The sequence below is a fragment of the Heteronotia binoei genome, chromosome 18 (genome assembly GCF_032191835.1).
Source record: "Heteronotia binoei isolate CCM8104 ecotype False Entrance Well chromosome 18, APGP_CSIRO_Hbin_v1, whole genome shotgun sequence".
NCBI classification, from domain to species: domain Eukaryota; kingdom Metazoa; phylum Chordata; class Lepidosauria; order Squamata; family Gekkonidae; genus Heteronotia; species Heteronotia binoei.
In genome coordinates, this window is record NC_083240.1 from 49795402 (window position 1) to 49811246 (window position 15845).

Genomic DNA, 15845 nt, shown 5'->3' on the forward strand with positions numbered 1-15845 from the left:
GGAGGCAATTTTCACTGACCCCCTCCTTGCTGCCCCCCCCCCCCCCAGCAGCATTTTGTGATTTGTTTTGGGCTGCTGTGGGAAGGAGGAGTCAGTGGAAATTGCCCCCCCCCCCCATTGTGCCCCTGGAAATGTAAGTGAGAGCCAATCTCTAGTGTTAGCTGCAGGTGGAAGGATGCTCAGGGGTTGCTGTGAAGCAGCAGCAGAAGCCGCCTCTGGGCCCTGCCAGTTGGCCTGATGCAGATGGAATCAGGTGCCCTTGAGTCCCGCTGAAATCACTTTTTCTCCTTTCCTTCTCTGCAGACCCACTAGCAGGAGAGGAAGGTTGGCACACCTGTAAAAAGTAAGTTTAACCACTTGGGGAGGGTCAGGTGGGCCTCCCTACTTGAGGCAGGGCTGCTGGGAGCCCCCCGGAAAAGATTCTCTTTGCTCCTCCTCCACCACCGAGACCCAACCCAAAGTTCATAGGAAAGCAAGTCATGTGATGTGGCCAAGCTTCCTGGGCCCCAAGAGAGACAGAGAGCCCAATCCTCCCCCCCGCCAGCCTTTTTTTCTTTTCTTTTTTTGCAGAAAAAAAATCCTACAAAAGTTCAGCACAGTCCTACATCCATCAGGGTGTAGTTTTTTTGTGGTGTGGTTTTTTGCAGGGCATTTCTGTTCTGGTTTTTTGTTTGTTTTTTGGTGAATCTGTTTTTTAAGGGAAATCTTTTCTGTTCAGATAAGGACGCCAGGACAGCAGCCATGCCTATCTCTTGCCAAACAGCTGTCTTCATTCAACCAAGGTGGAGCTGTCAGCTTGCTACAGTCTCCTTGACCAGCTCATGTGCCCTAGGAGAAGAGTAAAACAGGTTAAAGGTCTGTTCTTCATCCCACCCGACTGGAAGGACGAGGTTTGGAGAAGTGGTTTCAGTCCTGTTGCAGCTGTGCTTGAGCCACCCCGTGCATGTGCTCTTTGTCCTGTGGCTGGCTGGCTGTGGCGAGGCTTCTCGTGGTCCTTGTGGTGTGAGGAAGGCTGCTGCGATGAGCCACTTTCTCTTCTGCCTGGTCCTTGAGGGCCTCGAAGCAAGTGCCCCCTTTTGCCCTGCTAATGTAGAACTTGAGCCACAGCTCCCATGTCCTGTGGCACATAGTGCTGCTCTTGAAGACCAGTTCTGGTGAATGCAGAGCGCAGCAGTCCACCTCCAGTGCTCAGCCTCTGCAGCTGGCTTCCCATCGTTTTCTGGATGCAATTCAAGGGGCAAGACTGAATTCTTAAATCTTCAAAGTTCTAATCTCTGCATACCTTCCCTCCCCCCTCTTCCTCTGCCTTCCATGGTGGCCTTTCCCATCACTTCCCTGGTAGCCCCCTTTGTTCAGCCAAGTCCAACCCCCCATGGGGGGGGCACAAGGAGGCAGTCTGAGTCCTGGCCTTCTAGGGGCAAAGTGACCTGGCTATGTTATTCGGCCAAGTGGTTTCAGGGCACATGAGTTTTGTTTGTTAAACTTTACTTACAGAGAGCTGGTGTACAAACCCAAACCTGGACTTTGTTGTTCTTAAAGGTGCAGCTGGACTCTAATTTTATTCTAACACCTGGATCCAAACCCAAATCAGTTAGTGAAACTACCAGTTGTATGAGGCCTGAGTAGACATTTCAAGAAAAAATGCATAAATACTTTCCAAATCTGTGGGGCTTTCTTTTTAAATTAGAAAGTGGCTGTAGGTGGTTAAACTAGTGAATGAAGGGAGGGAGGGGGCAGTTTAGATCTCCCCCCATCCTTGAAATAACTCTTCCCAGCTTTCCCTTCTTTCTGCAGGTAATGGGCATCTGCTCTCCAATGGCTGATTAAGCAGCTGTGGGCATGCTTGAGAAGGAAAACGGCTGAAAGGGAAGAAGTTGTTCTCTTCTCCTGTCCCTCCCTTCCATTTGCTCACCACCTCCAAGGCCCCAAGGGTCAAGGATCTTCTGTCTAGTTTGGACATGAGGCAACACACGAGCCAAACAACATGCGGATGATGAAGCCCACTAAAGCTTTAACAGGCCTCAACAAACAGCTGGGAGGCTGGTCACACTCATGTCGAATGGAAACCTGGCAGGTTCATGGGTCTTTTCCCTGGGCAGGCCAACAGGAAGCCATGGGATTTTAGAAATCCTTTGTGCATATTTTGCTTGAAGGAAAATGGCCAGGCAGTCCCTGGCTGCTTAGCAGAGGGCAGAGCAAGCGGTTGTGCCTGCAGAGTCTGACAGGGAAAAAGTCAAACGGCCTGTAGGGATGAGTCAGCTCTTTTGTAAACACCAAATGTAAACTCTCCTGGAAATGTTATCAGTGCCAAAAATGTGTTTCTGCTTCTTAAATTAGGATTTATCTGGTGGTGGAGCCAGGATTTTCCTAGATCTTTAGCAATGACAATTGTACAGCTCCTAGGAGATGGTATCATTGCCATTTCTCCTCCAGTCCAAGAAGTTGGCCACAACTCAATTCATTGGTCCTGGCTGGTCGCTTGAAGAAAGGGATCCCCACAGATGCTGTGGTCACTGTGAAATAGGGAACCGGTTGTCAAATCAGGTCTCAGGTAACTGGAAGCAGGGTGAATAATGCCTGCATTGCACAGGATATCAGAATAACAGGATAATAATGGATAGGTAGCCCTACTAGGAATGTACAGCCTGCTGGATTGGAATAAAGGTCCACCTAGAAAGTATCCTCAGAATGACATGAAAGAACCCTACTCTCCTGTTTTATCCCCCCCCCCCAAAGTTATTCAGATAGCACATTTCCTCTGAACATGGAGGTTTTATTTATTTGACTCAGCCACTGGTAGACCCATGAACCTAAAAGCCTTTCTGAAAGCCTTCTTGCAACTAGAGGTATGCATTCGGTTTGGCCAAACTGAATACAACCCCCCAAAACAGCTGATCCAGTTGTATTTGGGCTGTGTACAGCAGTTCCAAATAGCTGCTGAAATTCAGCCCCATTATACCCTATGCACCATTGAAGTCAATGGTGAAATAGGGCAAATTAAATGGTGACTGAGTGGGAAGTAGCAGTCAGATTCCCCTAGAGGATCTCTGCAGTGGGAAGTCAACTGTGGTGAGGATGCTTGTTGCAAGGAACATAACAGTGCTCTGTGCCCAGCAGAATGAGTGCCTCTGTGGCAATTCCAGAGCCACACACAGGACCTTAGTTCAAATCAGAATCTCTCTGAATTACAAGGGGGAATTTTCTGCAAGGACCGCAGCACAGAAACGGCATTGAATGCACTGGTATCAAGCAGCAGAGCCCTGTGCCAACCTAGGAGTGACCATCCCAACCCTACCAACTACTGCCCAGCAGTTGGACCCAGTGCCCTTGTAGCCTGGGTATACCAAAAGATGCACAAATCTAAAATCAAGATTCACAAAGCTGAGCAACCTGTTTTACTGCAAGGTCATTTCAGAAACAGACTGGACTCTCCTTTCTTCTATTAACCCTGCCCTCGTCACCTGTTCCAGTCCACCACTCTGAAGCACTACGTCAAATTGGCTCTTAGAAAAACATAGGGGGTGGGGAACCCTTTAAAACCCTTTGCTTACCACACAGCATGAAACCTACATGAATTTGTTCCTGCCATACCTTCTGAACCAGAGAGTGTACCATGAGAGAAACAGACACCAATAGATAGTTTAACAAACGTTTGTGTCACACATTATGACACAAACACTCTTGCTGCAGGAAAACGAGTATGTCTGTAGGTTAGGCTGAACTTCTAAAGATGGCTGTAAGCTAGTGGCCATGAGTTTCATATGTATTATGTGAAATTGAACTTCCTGTTGACTTTTCTGACTGTAGTGCCCCCATCAGAGACCCTTATGAGTTACGAGAGAGGGAGAAAACACAGAGAAGCTTTTCCTTTAAAAAGCCACACTTCCTTTTTGAACTCAGCAGATGAATCTCTGGATATCTGTTCCCTCAAATGTAAAGTTTCATCTCCTTTTCAGCAACAAAACAATTTTGTTTTAATTGGATGGGAAAACATAGAGAATGCATTCCTTTTTGTTATTGAAATCCCCCTCCCCAATTTTTTGGACCTTTTTTCATGAATATCACCCATGAAGGATAATTCTGAATTTCAGGGGCACAAAATGCTCACTTGCACAAGACTGTTTATTGCCAAGAGGCTGGAGGAGAAAGAATATGGTTGAATGTGCCCTTGATGTAGGAGAAAATTGTGGAACAGGTATGGGAAGGAAGGGGGAGAGAAAGGCTTTTTAAAAATGTTGACAAAATCAAATATTTTTCTTTCTTGTGTGTTGACAGGTGATGCTTTGTAGCCATCCTGGTTGCTGATTTCTGTTGTAAATAATGTATATTTAATTTATTGCTAGGGTAGCATCTTGTATTTGATATTGTATAAAACAGATTCTAAAGAAGAGTCAAAAATGTATATTTTGTTGCTTAAACGTGTCTTTGCAACATTCATAATAAAATAACATATTTTGTGTCTATAAGGGTTCTTGAGATTTTTCTTTGCCAGACTTCATGTGACCTTTTGCCTGACCTGAATCTGTTGCCCCGCAACTTCATTGGGTGCCCTCAAGTTCTATTATTTTTAGGGGGGGGGGAGGAAGTTCCCTCTGTCTACTCTCTCTCTGTATTTTGTGCCAATCTACGGCAAGACCAGCAAGGGATCTGAAGGGAGAGGAGGTCTGTCATTGCCTTCCTCTGGACCAGGGGTGGCCAAACGTGCTTAATGTAAAAGCCACATATCGAATTCCAAACCTTTAATGGCATAACAATTGCAAATAAGAGTACACAGAATGTAAAAAGTTAAACATCGGAGATAAAATCAAAAAGAAACAGATTACATGTGCATTTATAAAAGATCAGATTTACTTTTAAGAATGTCAGCCAAAGATTTTGCCACAGCCCCAGTAACCTCCCACTCAGTGTCATTCAGTAAATAATGACAGGGTGTAGAGGAAATGGATCTGGAGACAAAGAAAGCTTGCAAAATAATTCCTTACGGAGATTATGATATATGGAGCAATCAAGCAATATATGCTGAACTGAGTCGGGAATATTCGCTCCACAGGTACAGAGTCTATCACATAAAGGTACTCAATGATCTCTCCCCTGTAAGACTTTGGAGGGGGGCACGTTTAATGTAGTCAACATGAATGCCCTGCGATGACTTGGAATGGTTAAGTCTGATAAATAATGGGGCATTTTACCACAAAAATCCTTGATACCTAAGGATGCTGGGGAGCAGATATAAGGGTCTGTTGGGCATAGTTTCATTTCCTCCAGCTCCAACAATCTCAGTTTAATACATCTGAAGATATATGACTCATCAGCTGTAAGAAAATCGTCAACTGCTATCCCCAACTGGTTAAGTTTGGAAAATGGTGGGAGACTCTGGGGAAGGGGTGGGCAATTATCCAAGACAACTTAGAAATGGCAAAAAGGGACTACAAAGCCCAGTTTGACAAAAAGCACTCTCTGGATCACTTTTCAGATGATCAAGAAGGCTGTTAGGATCCATTCTAAAATGAATTTTGGGCCAGAATTTAAACGTTGCAATCCAGGCTTTGTCTCCACCAAAGACTGACCCACTTCAGAGCAGAGAGCAAAGTAGGACACACATTTTGGCAAACCAAGAATTTGTCTGAAGAATGAAGCTTGAGTGTCCTCCACTTTCCTATTAAATGCAGAGATCCATATAGAGATACCATAGAGAATTTGGGCTAGCGTTAAAGCTGCAGTACTGCAGTCCTACGCTCTGCTCACAACCTGAGTTTGATCCCAGCGAAAGCTGGTTCAGGTAGCCAGCCCAAGGTTGACTCAGCCTTCCATCCTTCCAAGGTCAGTAAAATGTGTACCCAGCTTGCTGGGGGGAAAGTGTAGATGACTGGGGAAGGCAATGGCAAGCCACCCCATAAAAAGTCTGCCATGAAAACGTTGTGAAAGCAATGTCACCCCAGAGCTGGAAACGACTGGTGTTTGCACAGGGGACCTTTCCTTTCCTTTAGCTTTGAACACTTCAATTGCTGCCAGGACTAATTGGTTGCCCCTTGCAAAGAAAAAATTACATATAATAAATGTCAGATGTTTGAGAGCTGCAAGACATGAGCAAATATTGCAGACACACTTTTATTAAAACCCTTAATACTTTGCACAGAAAGATAAAATACATCTGCAGGGCTTTTTTCTGAGCCAGAACACAATCCTGGCAGCCTTGACGTCAGGGTTGTATGACCTAATATGCAAATTAGTCCCTGTTGTGAAACAATGGTGACATCAAGGGGGTGTGGCCTAATATGCAAATGAGTTCCTGCTGGGCTTTTTCCACAAAAGAGCCCTGTACATATGTATGTAGTTTACAACATGTTATGTATTGGAACTGGAGTTTGGCCTCAGGGCCAGCAGAGACTTGGCTGAACTGGAGACCCTAAAACAATAGCCACCTGGATTCAGGAAGGAGGCCCATCAGGAATCATTAGGCCAGCTATTAACCTATAGTTGTGTGTAATGGGATGATGGTAATGGGCTTTTGGCTGGGGAGGTTTGCATGCATGCATATAAGCAGGACCATTTGTCCTGCCTGGAGTTCTGTTCCTGTCCCACTATGCTGAATCACTGAATGAAGAACTGAACTCACTGTCTCTTTGCCTCATGCTTTGAACCCAGTACATTGTACTGGCAATGAGGATGGGATCCTGCTGAGCGAGGAGCCCCGGCCATCGGCACTGCACCATGCATCGCTGCATTCTGCATCCACTCTGCACAATGCATTGCCACTGCTGGACGACATGGCTGCTGCTCCAGGACACTTCGATGAGTTCGACGCTACCACCGAGGACTGGGAATCCTACACCTTCCGCTTCGCTTTCTTCCTGGAGTGTTCAGACATCACAGACAAAGCAAAGAAGCGGGCCACCTTCTTCCGTGTCTGCAGTCACTCGACATTCGAGATAGCCTATTCCCTGCTGGCTCTGGCCAACCTCAAAGACATGCCGTACCGGACCATCTTCAAGAGCACTTCATGCCTAAACCCTCCATCATAGTGGCCCACCACATGTTCTACGGAAGGAACCAGGCAGTGGGTGAGTCGATTACGGCTTTCGTTATGGCTCTCTGAAGGACGGCCCACCACTTCAATTTTAGAAACCTGGAGGAGGCACTCCGGGACTGGCTAGTGTGTGATCTCAGGAATGAAAGGATCCAATGGAGGCTCCTTGCCAAGAAGGACCCCACGTTCCAGGTCATGATGGAAGAGGCCCTCCATGCAGAGGCAGCAGACCAGTTCACCGCAGAGGTCCGTCTGGCGCCAAGCCCACCAATTTCCAAGAGGGCCGCCATGGCAGCCCACCACATGGAATTGGCTGACAAAGTGGAAGAGGTCCTACAGCTGCCCCGACCTACTCGCCGTGCCTCACGCCCGACCGCAATGCCACCTCATGGTGTGATCTCATCTCCTTGTGCCAGCTGCAGAGAGCTCCACAAGCGTAGGCCCTGCCAGTTCCGAGATGCCCAATGCCGGAACTGTGGTAAGGTCGGTCACATTGCTCGAGTCTGCCACTCCAAAGGAACCTGAAGGTGACAAACCAGGATTCAATGGACAAGATGGAGCTCCACACCACGTCACTCCAACCACTACAGGTACTGCATCTGCCCTTGCACACCCCAGATAAAATCAAGGTGACTCTTAAGTTAGAAGGAACCCCTTGCCTGATGGAATTGGACACAGGATCCTCCATTTCAGTTATTTCGGAGGAGACCCTCAGGAAAATCTGTCCCAAAGGATGGCCTCCCCTCCGGCCCACGGGGTTCATCCACAGAGACTTTTCATAAAACAATGTAGAAATAAGGGGGTGGGGAAAGTTCTGGGTGCAGTACAGAAATTTTGATGGACTTTTGGACTTGCTGGTGGTGGGTGGCCGATGCACAATTTTGCTGGGTCTGGCATGGTTCGCGCCTTTGGGGTTTGCAATCACAGGAGTGCATAGCTTAACCCCCACAGTCTTGAGGAGGGTTTGCAATGAATTTCCGTCCCTCTTTGACAGTATCTTGGGCTGTTACAAAGGGCCACCAGTGTCCCTAGATCTAGACCCCCAAGTGCGACCGATCAGAATGAAGGCCAGGAGCATCCCTTTCATGCTCAAACCTAAAATTGAGGCAGAACTAGACCACCTAATGGCCCAAGGGGTGCTAGAACCAGTGCCCAACGCAACCTGGGAAACCCCTGTTGTCACCCACATAAAGCCTAATGGAGATGTTCGCATCTGTGCAGACTACAAGTGTATGCTGAAAAGGGTGCTAGAAGACCACACCTACCCAGTGCCCGTGGTCAGCCATGTTCTAGCTTCCCTCGCTGGCACGAAAATCTTTGGCAAATTGGATCTGGAACAGGCATACCAACAACTGCCAGTTGATAAAGCCACCGCCGACGTACAAATGATTGTTACACACAGGGGGCATTCAAGATTAAGAGAATGCAGTTTGAGGTCAGCATGGCCCCGGGGATCTTCGAAAACTTAAAGGACTCCCTCTTAAAAGGTATCCCCGGGGTCCAGCCCTTCTTTGATGATGTTCTGATTGCCGCCCCGATGGAAGAGGACTTCATCAACCGCTTCTGCACTGTCCTACAACGTTTCGACTTGGCTGGGCTAAAAGTGAAGTGGGAAAAGTGTCTCCTGGGAGTCCCACGGGTCGAGTTCCTGGGATTCTTAGTCAACGTAGAGGGCATCCATCTGGCTCCCAGCAAAGTCAGCGCCATAGTCGATGCCCGGGAACCCAAATCCAAACAGGAGCTACAAGCATTTTTGGGGCTCGTGAACTTTTATCATTCCTTCCTGCCCCTCAAAGCCATGTTTGTGTAATCCCTTCATCATCTCCTCAACAAGAATGCTCCTTGGGTCTGGGGTAAGAAGCAAGCCTCCACATTCTGGGCCATCAAAGACCTGCTGACCTCCAACAAGGTTCTGGCACACTTCGATTAATCCTTGCCGGTCATCCTCACCTGCGACGCTTTCCCGTACAGTGTCAGAGTGGTTCTTGGCCATCGCCTCCCGGACGGCAGGGAGGTGCCAGTGGCTTATTACTCCCGCACCCTGAATTCGGCCGAACGCAACTATGTGCAAATCGACAAAGTGCTGGCCATCGTTGTGGGAGTAAAAAAGTTCCACAACTACCTCTATGGGAGGCCGTACACCATTGCCACAGACCACAAGCCCTTGCTGGGTCCACTCACTCCTGACTGGCGAACCCCCCAAATGCTTTCGCCCCAGGTCCTGTGCTGGTCTATTTTTCTACTCCCTGCAGCACAGTACTCCAATACTCCCTGCAGTACAGGCCAGGAAAAGCAATGGGGCACGCCCTCAGTCGCCTGCCATTACTTGCCCAAGACCGGGACCCAGCGCCAGTCCACCAGATCCTACTCATCAAGGATCTCCCTGACCGACCATTGCAAGCTGCTGACATCACCCACCACTTGGGTATGGACTGCGCATCTTATCTCACATCCTCGACTGGGTGGGGAGGGGGTGGCCTACCGGCTGGACAGGCCCTGAATTTACAGCCTTTTCCTCATGGTGGGATGAACTCTCTTCCCACAAGGGATGCTTACTCTGGGGCAGTTGGGTGGTGGTTCCATTTGCCTTGCACCAATGAGATTTAAAAGCCCTGCACAAGACTCACCTGGGCATCGTTAAAATGAAAGCACTCAGCCGGAGCTATGTATGATGGCCAGGGATGGACAGTGAGATTGAGGCCTGGGTCAAGCGATGCCAGACCTGCCAGGAAATTCAGCCAGAACCACCCCATGCCCCTGTGCAACATTGGGAGTTCACCTGTAACCCATGGTCCAGGTGGCACTTGGACTTTGCGGCAAATATTCCTTCCAGGGGCAAATATTCTTTATTTTGGTGGACTCATACACCAAGTGGTTGGAGGTAGTCCCAGTCACTTCCACCTCCTCCTGAGCAGCAATCTGAGCACTCCATAGGATTTTCTCCACACACAGCATCCCTGACATGGTGGTCACAGACAATGGAATGGCCTTCACTTCAGAGGAGTTCCAAGAGTTTCTGGGTCGCTACCTCATCAGGCACATCCGCTCTGCCCTGTTCCACCTGGCCACCAACAGACAGACGGAACAGATGGTGCGTACCACAAAAGAGTCTCTCTGGAGATTAATTCACGGGAACTGGGACCACCGATTAGCTGTGTTCCTTTTGGGCCATTGAGTGACCCCTAGTGCTACCACAGGTCGTAGCCCAGCAGAGCTTCTCATGGGCTGCTGTCTGATGATCAGACTGGACCATCTCCACCCAGATAGAGCCATAAACCTTGGCTGTCACCGGAGTGCCAGGAGGCACCCCAAGGATTTTTTTCTGGGAGACTCCATATATGCCTGGAATTTCGGCAATGGCCCAGCATGGATCCCCACCAGAGTTGTCCGAGTCATGGGCCCAGTTTCATACGAGGTCTTGACCGATGAGGTCCAAGTCCTGTGCAGACACATGGATCAACTCCACTGCCGCATGCTGCTGGCCAAGCCAGATGCTACATTGGACACCGCAGACCAACCCCAGTTGATGCCACTGCAGGAGGCAGTGGGAGTCAGTGCCCAGCCAGACCACCAGGAATCAGAGGAACCCCCACTGGGCACCTCCAATATTGAGGATCCTGCTACCGCTCCACCACCACAGCCTTCCAGCAGCCTGGCACTGGCAGCCCAGACAAGGGAACCAGACTCCTTGGCCACACCTGAGGGGCTTCATCAGTCCAAACAGGGAGCCATGGAAACCAGCACATCTAAGAGATTATGTTTGTTGGGTGTTGGGAAACTTTGGGGGGAGGAGTGTTATGTATTGGAACTGGAGTTCGGCCTCAGGGCCAGCAGAGACTTGGCTGAGCTGAAGACCCTAAAACAATAGCCACCTAGATTCAGGAAGGAGGCCTATCAGGGATCATTAGGCCAGCTATTAACCTATAGTTGTGTGTAATGGGATGATGGTAATAGGTTTTTGGGTGGGGAGGTTTGCATGCATGTAAGCAGGGCCGTTGGTCCTGCCAGATATTTCTGTTCCTATCTCATTATGCTGCATCACTGAAGAAAGAGCTGAACTCACTATCTTTTGGGTGTCCTCATGCTTTGAACCTGGTACATTTCACAATACAACCATGCTAGGAGGAGATTAAAAAAACCAAAACCTTGTGAATAACAGTCCTCATAAAACCAGCATATGGAAAGGTTAGGGAATTATTTTTTGGCAATAGTGACAGAAGGAAATACACATGTACCATATAAATCACTGATCACTATTTGGATCATTATGCATCTCAATTTGCCTTGACACCAAGGTTCACAAATACAGCTCCTACAAGAGCTATGAAACTAAGGGGGGGACCCTGCATAGCCCTCTATAATTCCCTTCTTCCAGCAGTTCCCTGGGCTCTTGTGCTCTCTTTCTCCACTCAAGGTCTCCAGAAGACTTCTTTTTTATATATAGATAGATTTTATTAAGTTTTCCAAAGGGCCGGAAGGGAGGGGGAGGAAAGGGGGAAAGGGAAAATTAAAAAAAGTTTCTAGATTACATAGCTCACTTGGATTCTCATCATCCAATTCTGCAGATATATATCAGAATATATAGTTGCAATAATATAAGTACAGCAAGATGTCTATGAGTAATATATAAGTCACTATAGTCATTCTGCATGTCCATTTATTTATGGTACTCGATTAGCATGTTGTTCAAGTCGGGATACCCATATTAATTTGAAACCAACTACAGAACAGTGACCAAATGTCTTTTTTTCCCTGGGTATCCTCTCCACTCAGTGCGATTGAAAGAGCATCCATTTCTGCTACTTCAAAAACATTTTCAAGTAATTCTTCTTTGGAGAGTATTTCAACATTCTTCCATAACTTTGCCATGACAATTCTCACTGCTATCACATATATAATTAAATACTTAGCATTTTTATCAATATCATTTGGTATTATATTTAACAAAAACAGTTCAGGATTAAATGGTATTGTTCTAGATAACATTTTTTGTAAACATTCATGTATTATCTGCTAATATTTCTTTGCTGACTCACACGTCCACCAGCATGATAATACGTTCCAATATGTTTTTTACATTTCCAGCATTTGTTAGACATATTTGGATACATAGATTATCAATAAACCTAACTTTGTTTCAAAATCCAAGGACTGGTTATTTTGAAATCTCATGCTTGACACAGGCTTCCTCAGGAGGTGGTGGGCTCGCCTTCCTTGGAGGTTTTTAAACAGAGGCTAGATGGCCATCTGACAGTGATGAAGATCCTGTGAATTTGGTATTTGTGGGTTTCCTGAATTGTGCAGGGGGTTGGACTAGATGGCCCTGGAGGTCCCTTCCAACTATATGATTCTATGAATTACAACTCAGATTGCCAATTAGTTTGCAAATATGGGAAGAAATCCAGACCAGAGTGTAATAGTGACATCTAGTGGCCAAGAGGCCTACTTCTCATTATGTTGTTCTATAGAGGAAAGATCCCTCAATGGCCACTAGCAGTGGTGACTAGAAGAAACCCCCATGCAAAGGTGTAGTAAACTTCTGAACACTGGTGCTAGGAGGTAACATCAGGGATTGGCCTCTATGTCTTTGTTGGCTCTCCAGGAATACAAATTCGCTGCTTGGTTGAAACAGGATGCTCAACTAGATTATCTGTTCCAGCAGGGAACTGCTTGATGTACCTTTGATGGCTGCTGGATATTGTAAGCAGGTGGGACTCTACATGGAAATTAGCTTCAGACTCTTATATATTTACAGAGAGTTTCCTAACCATGTGATATAAGTAGATCATATTAATACTGTTTCTTGCTACAGTAGAGAATTCATCTGGGGCTTTTGTTTGTATGTACACACACCTACACACAAGCAGAATCCCAGGAAGAACTTGGAAGGGAAGGGGAACCCAATTTCTCAGTGGTTCCCCCTTCCTCCTACAAATTGCTCCACCTTTTGGCAGCAGGTACAGATCTCTCTGCTTCTCTGCTCCCTCCTTCTTCCTCAGAAGGGGGATGGAATCCCCCCCCATCTGAGGGGTTTTAAAAAGTTCTCTCACTTTTATTTCTTGATTTCACTGCAAATTTGGGATTCCCTCATGTTTTTAGAAACTCTTCTGGTCCCATCATGTTGATATTTTGATCCACACACTAGAGCCGTTGTTCATGAGTGTCATTTTAATGGGACCTATGGTTCCTTTAGGCTCAGGTTTCTCTTAATTGTCAGAAACCTCCTCTCTGTTGTCGCTTTTGCTTAACTATTAAACCATTTAGTGTTTCCCTTTGGATGTTCTCCTTCCCTCCCCCACCCCCCACTCAACAGTTTGGAATCTCTCCCACATCCTGGGGGAGTGACAACAACAGGAGCTGTGCTCTGCTGTGAAGAGCAGAACAGGAGACCAGAACTAGTCACCCACTCAGGCGCCAACTTCCCTTTCATCTAGAGATTGGGCTCCGACTCCTTCGCTACCCACTATTTCTTGGATATGTGTTCTATTCTAGCTAAAACAAAAAACAGAATTTTATGAGCATGGGGTGGGGGGGGGAGATATAGTTGAGGTATTTCATAGAATCATAGAGATGGAAGGGACCTCCAGGGTCATCTAGTCCAACCCTACACAATGCAGGAAACTCACAAACACCCCCCCCCCCCCCAAATTCACAGAATCTTCATCACAGTCAGATGGCCATGTAGCCTCTGTTTAAAAACCTCCAAGGAAGGAGAGCCCACCACCTCCCGAGGAAGCCTGTTCCACTGAGGAATCACTCTAACAGTCACAAAGTTCTTCCTAATGTTGAGCTAGAAACTCTTGATTTAATTTCAACCCATTGGTTCTGGTCCTACCTTCTGGGGTCACAGAAAACAATTCCACACCATCCTCTATATGACAGCCCTTCAGGTACTTGAAGATGGTGATCATATCACCTCTCAGCCGCCTCCTCTCCAGGCTAAACATCCCCAACTCCTTCAACCTTTCCTCGTAGGACTTGGTCTCCAGACCCCTCACCATCTTTGTTGCCCTCCTCTGGACCTGTTCCAGCTTGTCTATATCCTTCTTAAAATGTGGTGCCCAAAACTGAACACAATACTCCAGGTGAAGTTTTACCAGAGCAGAGTAAAGCGATACCATCACTTCACATCACGTGATCTGGACACTATACTTCTGTTGATACAGCCAAAAATTGCATTTGCCTTTTTAGCCACCGCATCACGCTGTTGACTCATGTTCAGTGCATGATCCACTAAGACCCCTAGATCCTTTTCGCATATACTACTGCTAAGACAAGTCTCCCCATCCTATAACCATGCAATGGATTTTTCCTACCTAAATGTAGAACTTTACATTTATCCCTGTTAAAATTCATTTTATTTGCTTTAGCCCAGTTTTCCAGCCTGTATCCTGTTTTAACACATCTTGTCCTCCGTACTTCTAGCAAATGCCCTGAGGGGAATCAGACTGCTTGTAATGAATCATGATAAAGCTCTTTCTAAACCAGAGAACTTTGCATGAGCATTACTTGCAAGTCTTACAAATTGCTAGAACTGAATGTCCCTGACCTCGGCCTTTCCAGAGGCTGGCACCATGCCTAACCATGGTTCAGGGAGCAGAGAATTGGACATAGACAAGGACCCAAAAAAGACTCCAGGGGCCCCAGCTGAGTCAGATGAGGCCCCACAGAACAGGGTGGAGGATCACACCCCAAGAGAGCTCCCAGGGAGAGGGGCTGCAACCCGCAGCCATCAGTAGAGCCTGGATCCCTTGGATTAGCCTGGGATCCCGGGTGACATCAGCTCATGGAGAAGCAGCTGCCTGGGACATATTTCCTGGTTTCTGTCAACTCTTTTCAGAAAGTGGGTGGGCCGAGTCAGGTGGAGTTTTTGCCCAGCAAAGCTTCTGACGGAACAGCGAAAATCTCATTGTGGCTGTGCTCTTTTTCAAAAGTTTATTTGGCAGCAGCTGCCAGACCAGCACAAGGATGTTCACTGGGTGACCAGAAGTCAGTGGCCATTTTGGGTCACCAGTCCAGATGTGCCTGCAGGCCCAACAAGGCCAGGGCTCCTTGAGCAAGAGTGCTGGATGGATTCACTCTGGGTCATTTTGTAGAAAAAGAGGTGCCAGAGCTCATTAGCACAACTTATTTGCATATGCCACACGCCCCTGACATCACCAGAAGGTGTACTAAATTATATCTGCTCAGCATCTACCTTCAAATGCTTCTTGAATTAGACTTGTCACAATACAAACCCACTGTCACAATACTTGACCCACTTCAGTCCGGCTTCCGCCCAGGTCACGGGACGGAGACGGTGTTGGTTGCCCTGGTGGATGACCTTCAACGGCATCTGGATCAGGGTGGCTCGGCAGTACTGATGTTGTTGGACCTATCGGCGGCGTTCGATACGGTCGACCATCGGCTGCTGACTTGCCGCCTTGCCGACGCGGGGATTCAGGGGTTGGCCTTGCAGTGGCTTTCCTCCTTCCTTGAAGGTCGGGGACAAAGGGTCGCGATTGGGGGGGAACTGTCCCAGAGGCGCTCACTTAACTGTGGGGTGCCCCAGGGAGCGGTTCTCTCCCCGATGTTGTTTAACATCTATATGCGACCTCTTGCCCAGATTGCCCGAAGGTATGGGCTGGGGTGTCACCAGTATGCTGATGACACCCAGCTCTATCTACTTATGGACGGCCGACCGGTCTGCGCCCCAGAAAACCTGGACCGGGCACTACAGGCCGTGGCTGAGTGGCTCAGACTGAGTGGACTGACATTGAATCCTGCGAAGACAGAGGTCCTTTGTTTGGGCCGTCGGGGACCGGGAGGGGAAATCCCT

General features: G+C 47.6%; 1 protein-coding gene across 1 annotated transcript in view; it reads left to right on the forward strand.

Annotated features, from left to right (window-relative positions):
• The window catches only part of RAP1GAP2 (RAP1 GTPase activating protein 2), a 382570-nt gene extending 382245 nt beyond the window's left edge, over positions 1 to 325 (forward strand). Inside the window, exon 23 of the mRNA XM_060259483.1 lies at positions 304 to 325. Coding sequence (XP_060115466.1) covers positions 304 to 312 — 9 coding nt within the window. The 3' untranslated portion in view covers positions 313 to 325. The remainder of the gene's footprint in view (positions 1 to 303) is intronic.
• The last annotated feature ends 15520 nt before the right edge of the window (positions 326 to 15845 follow it).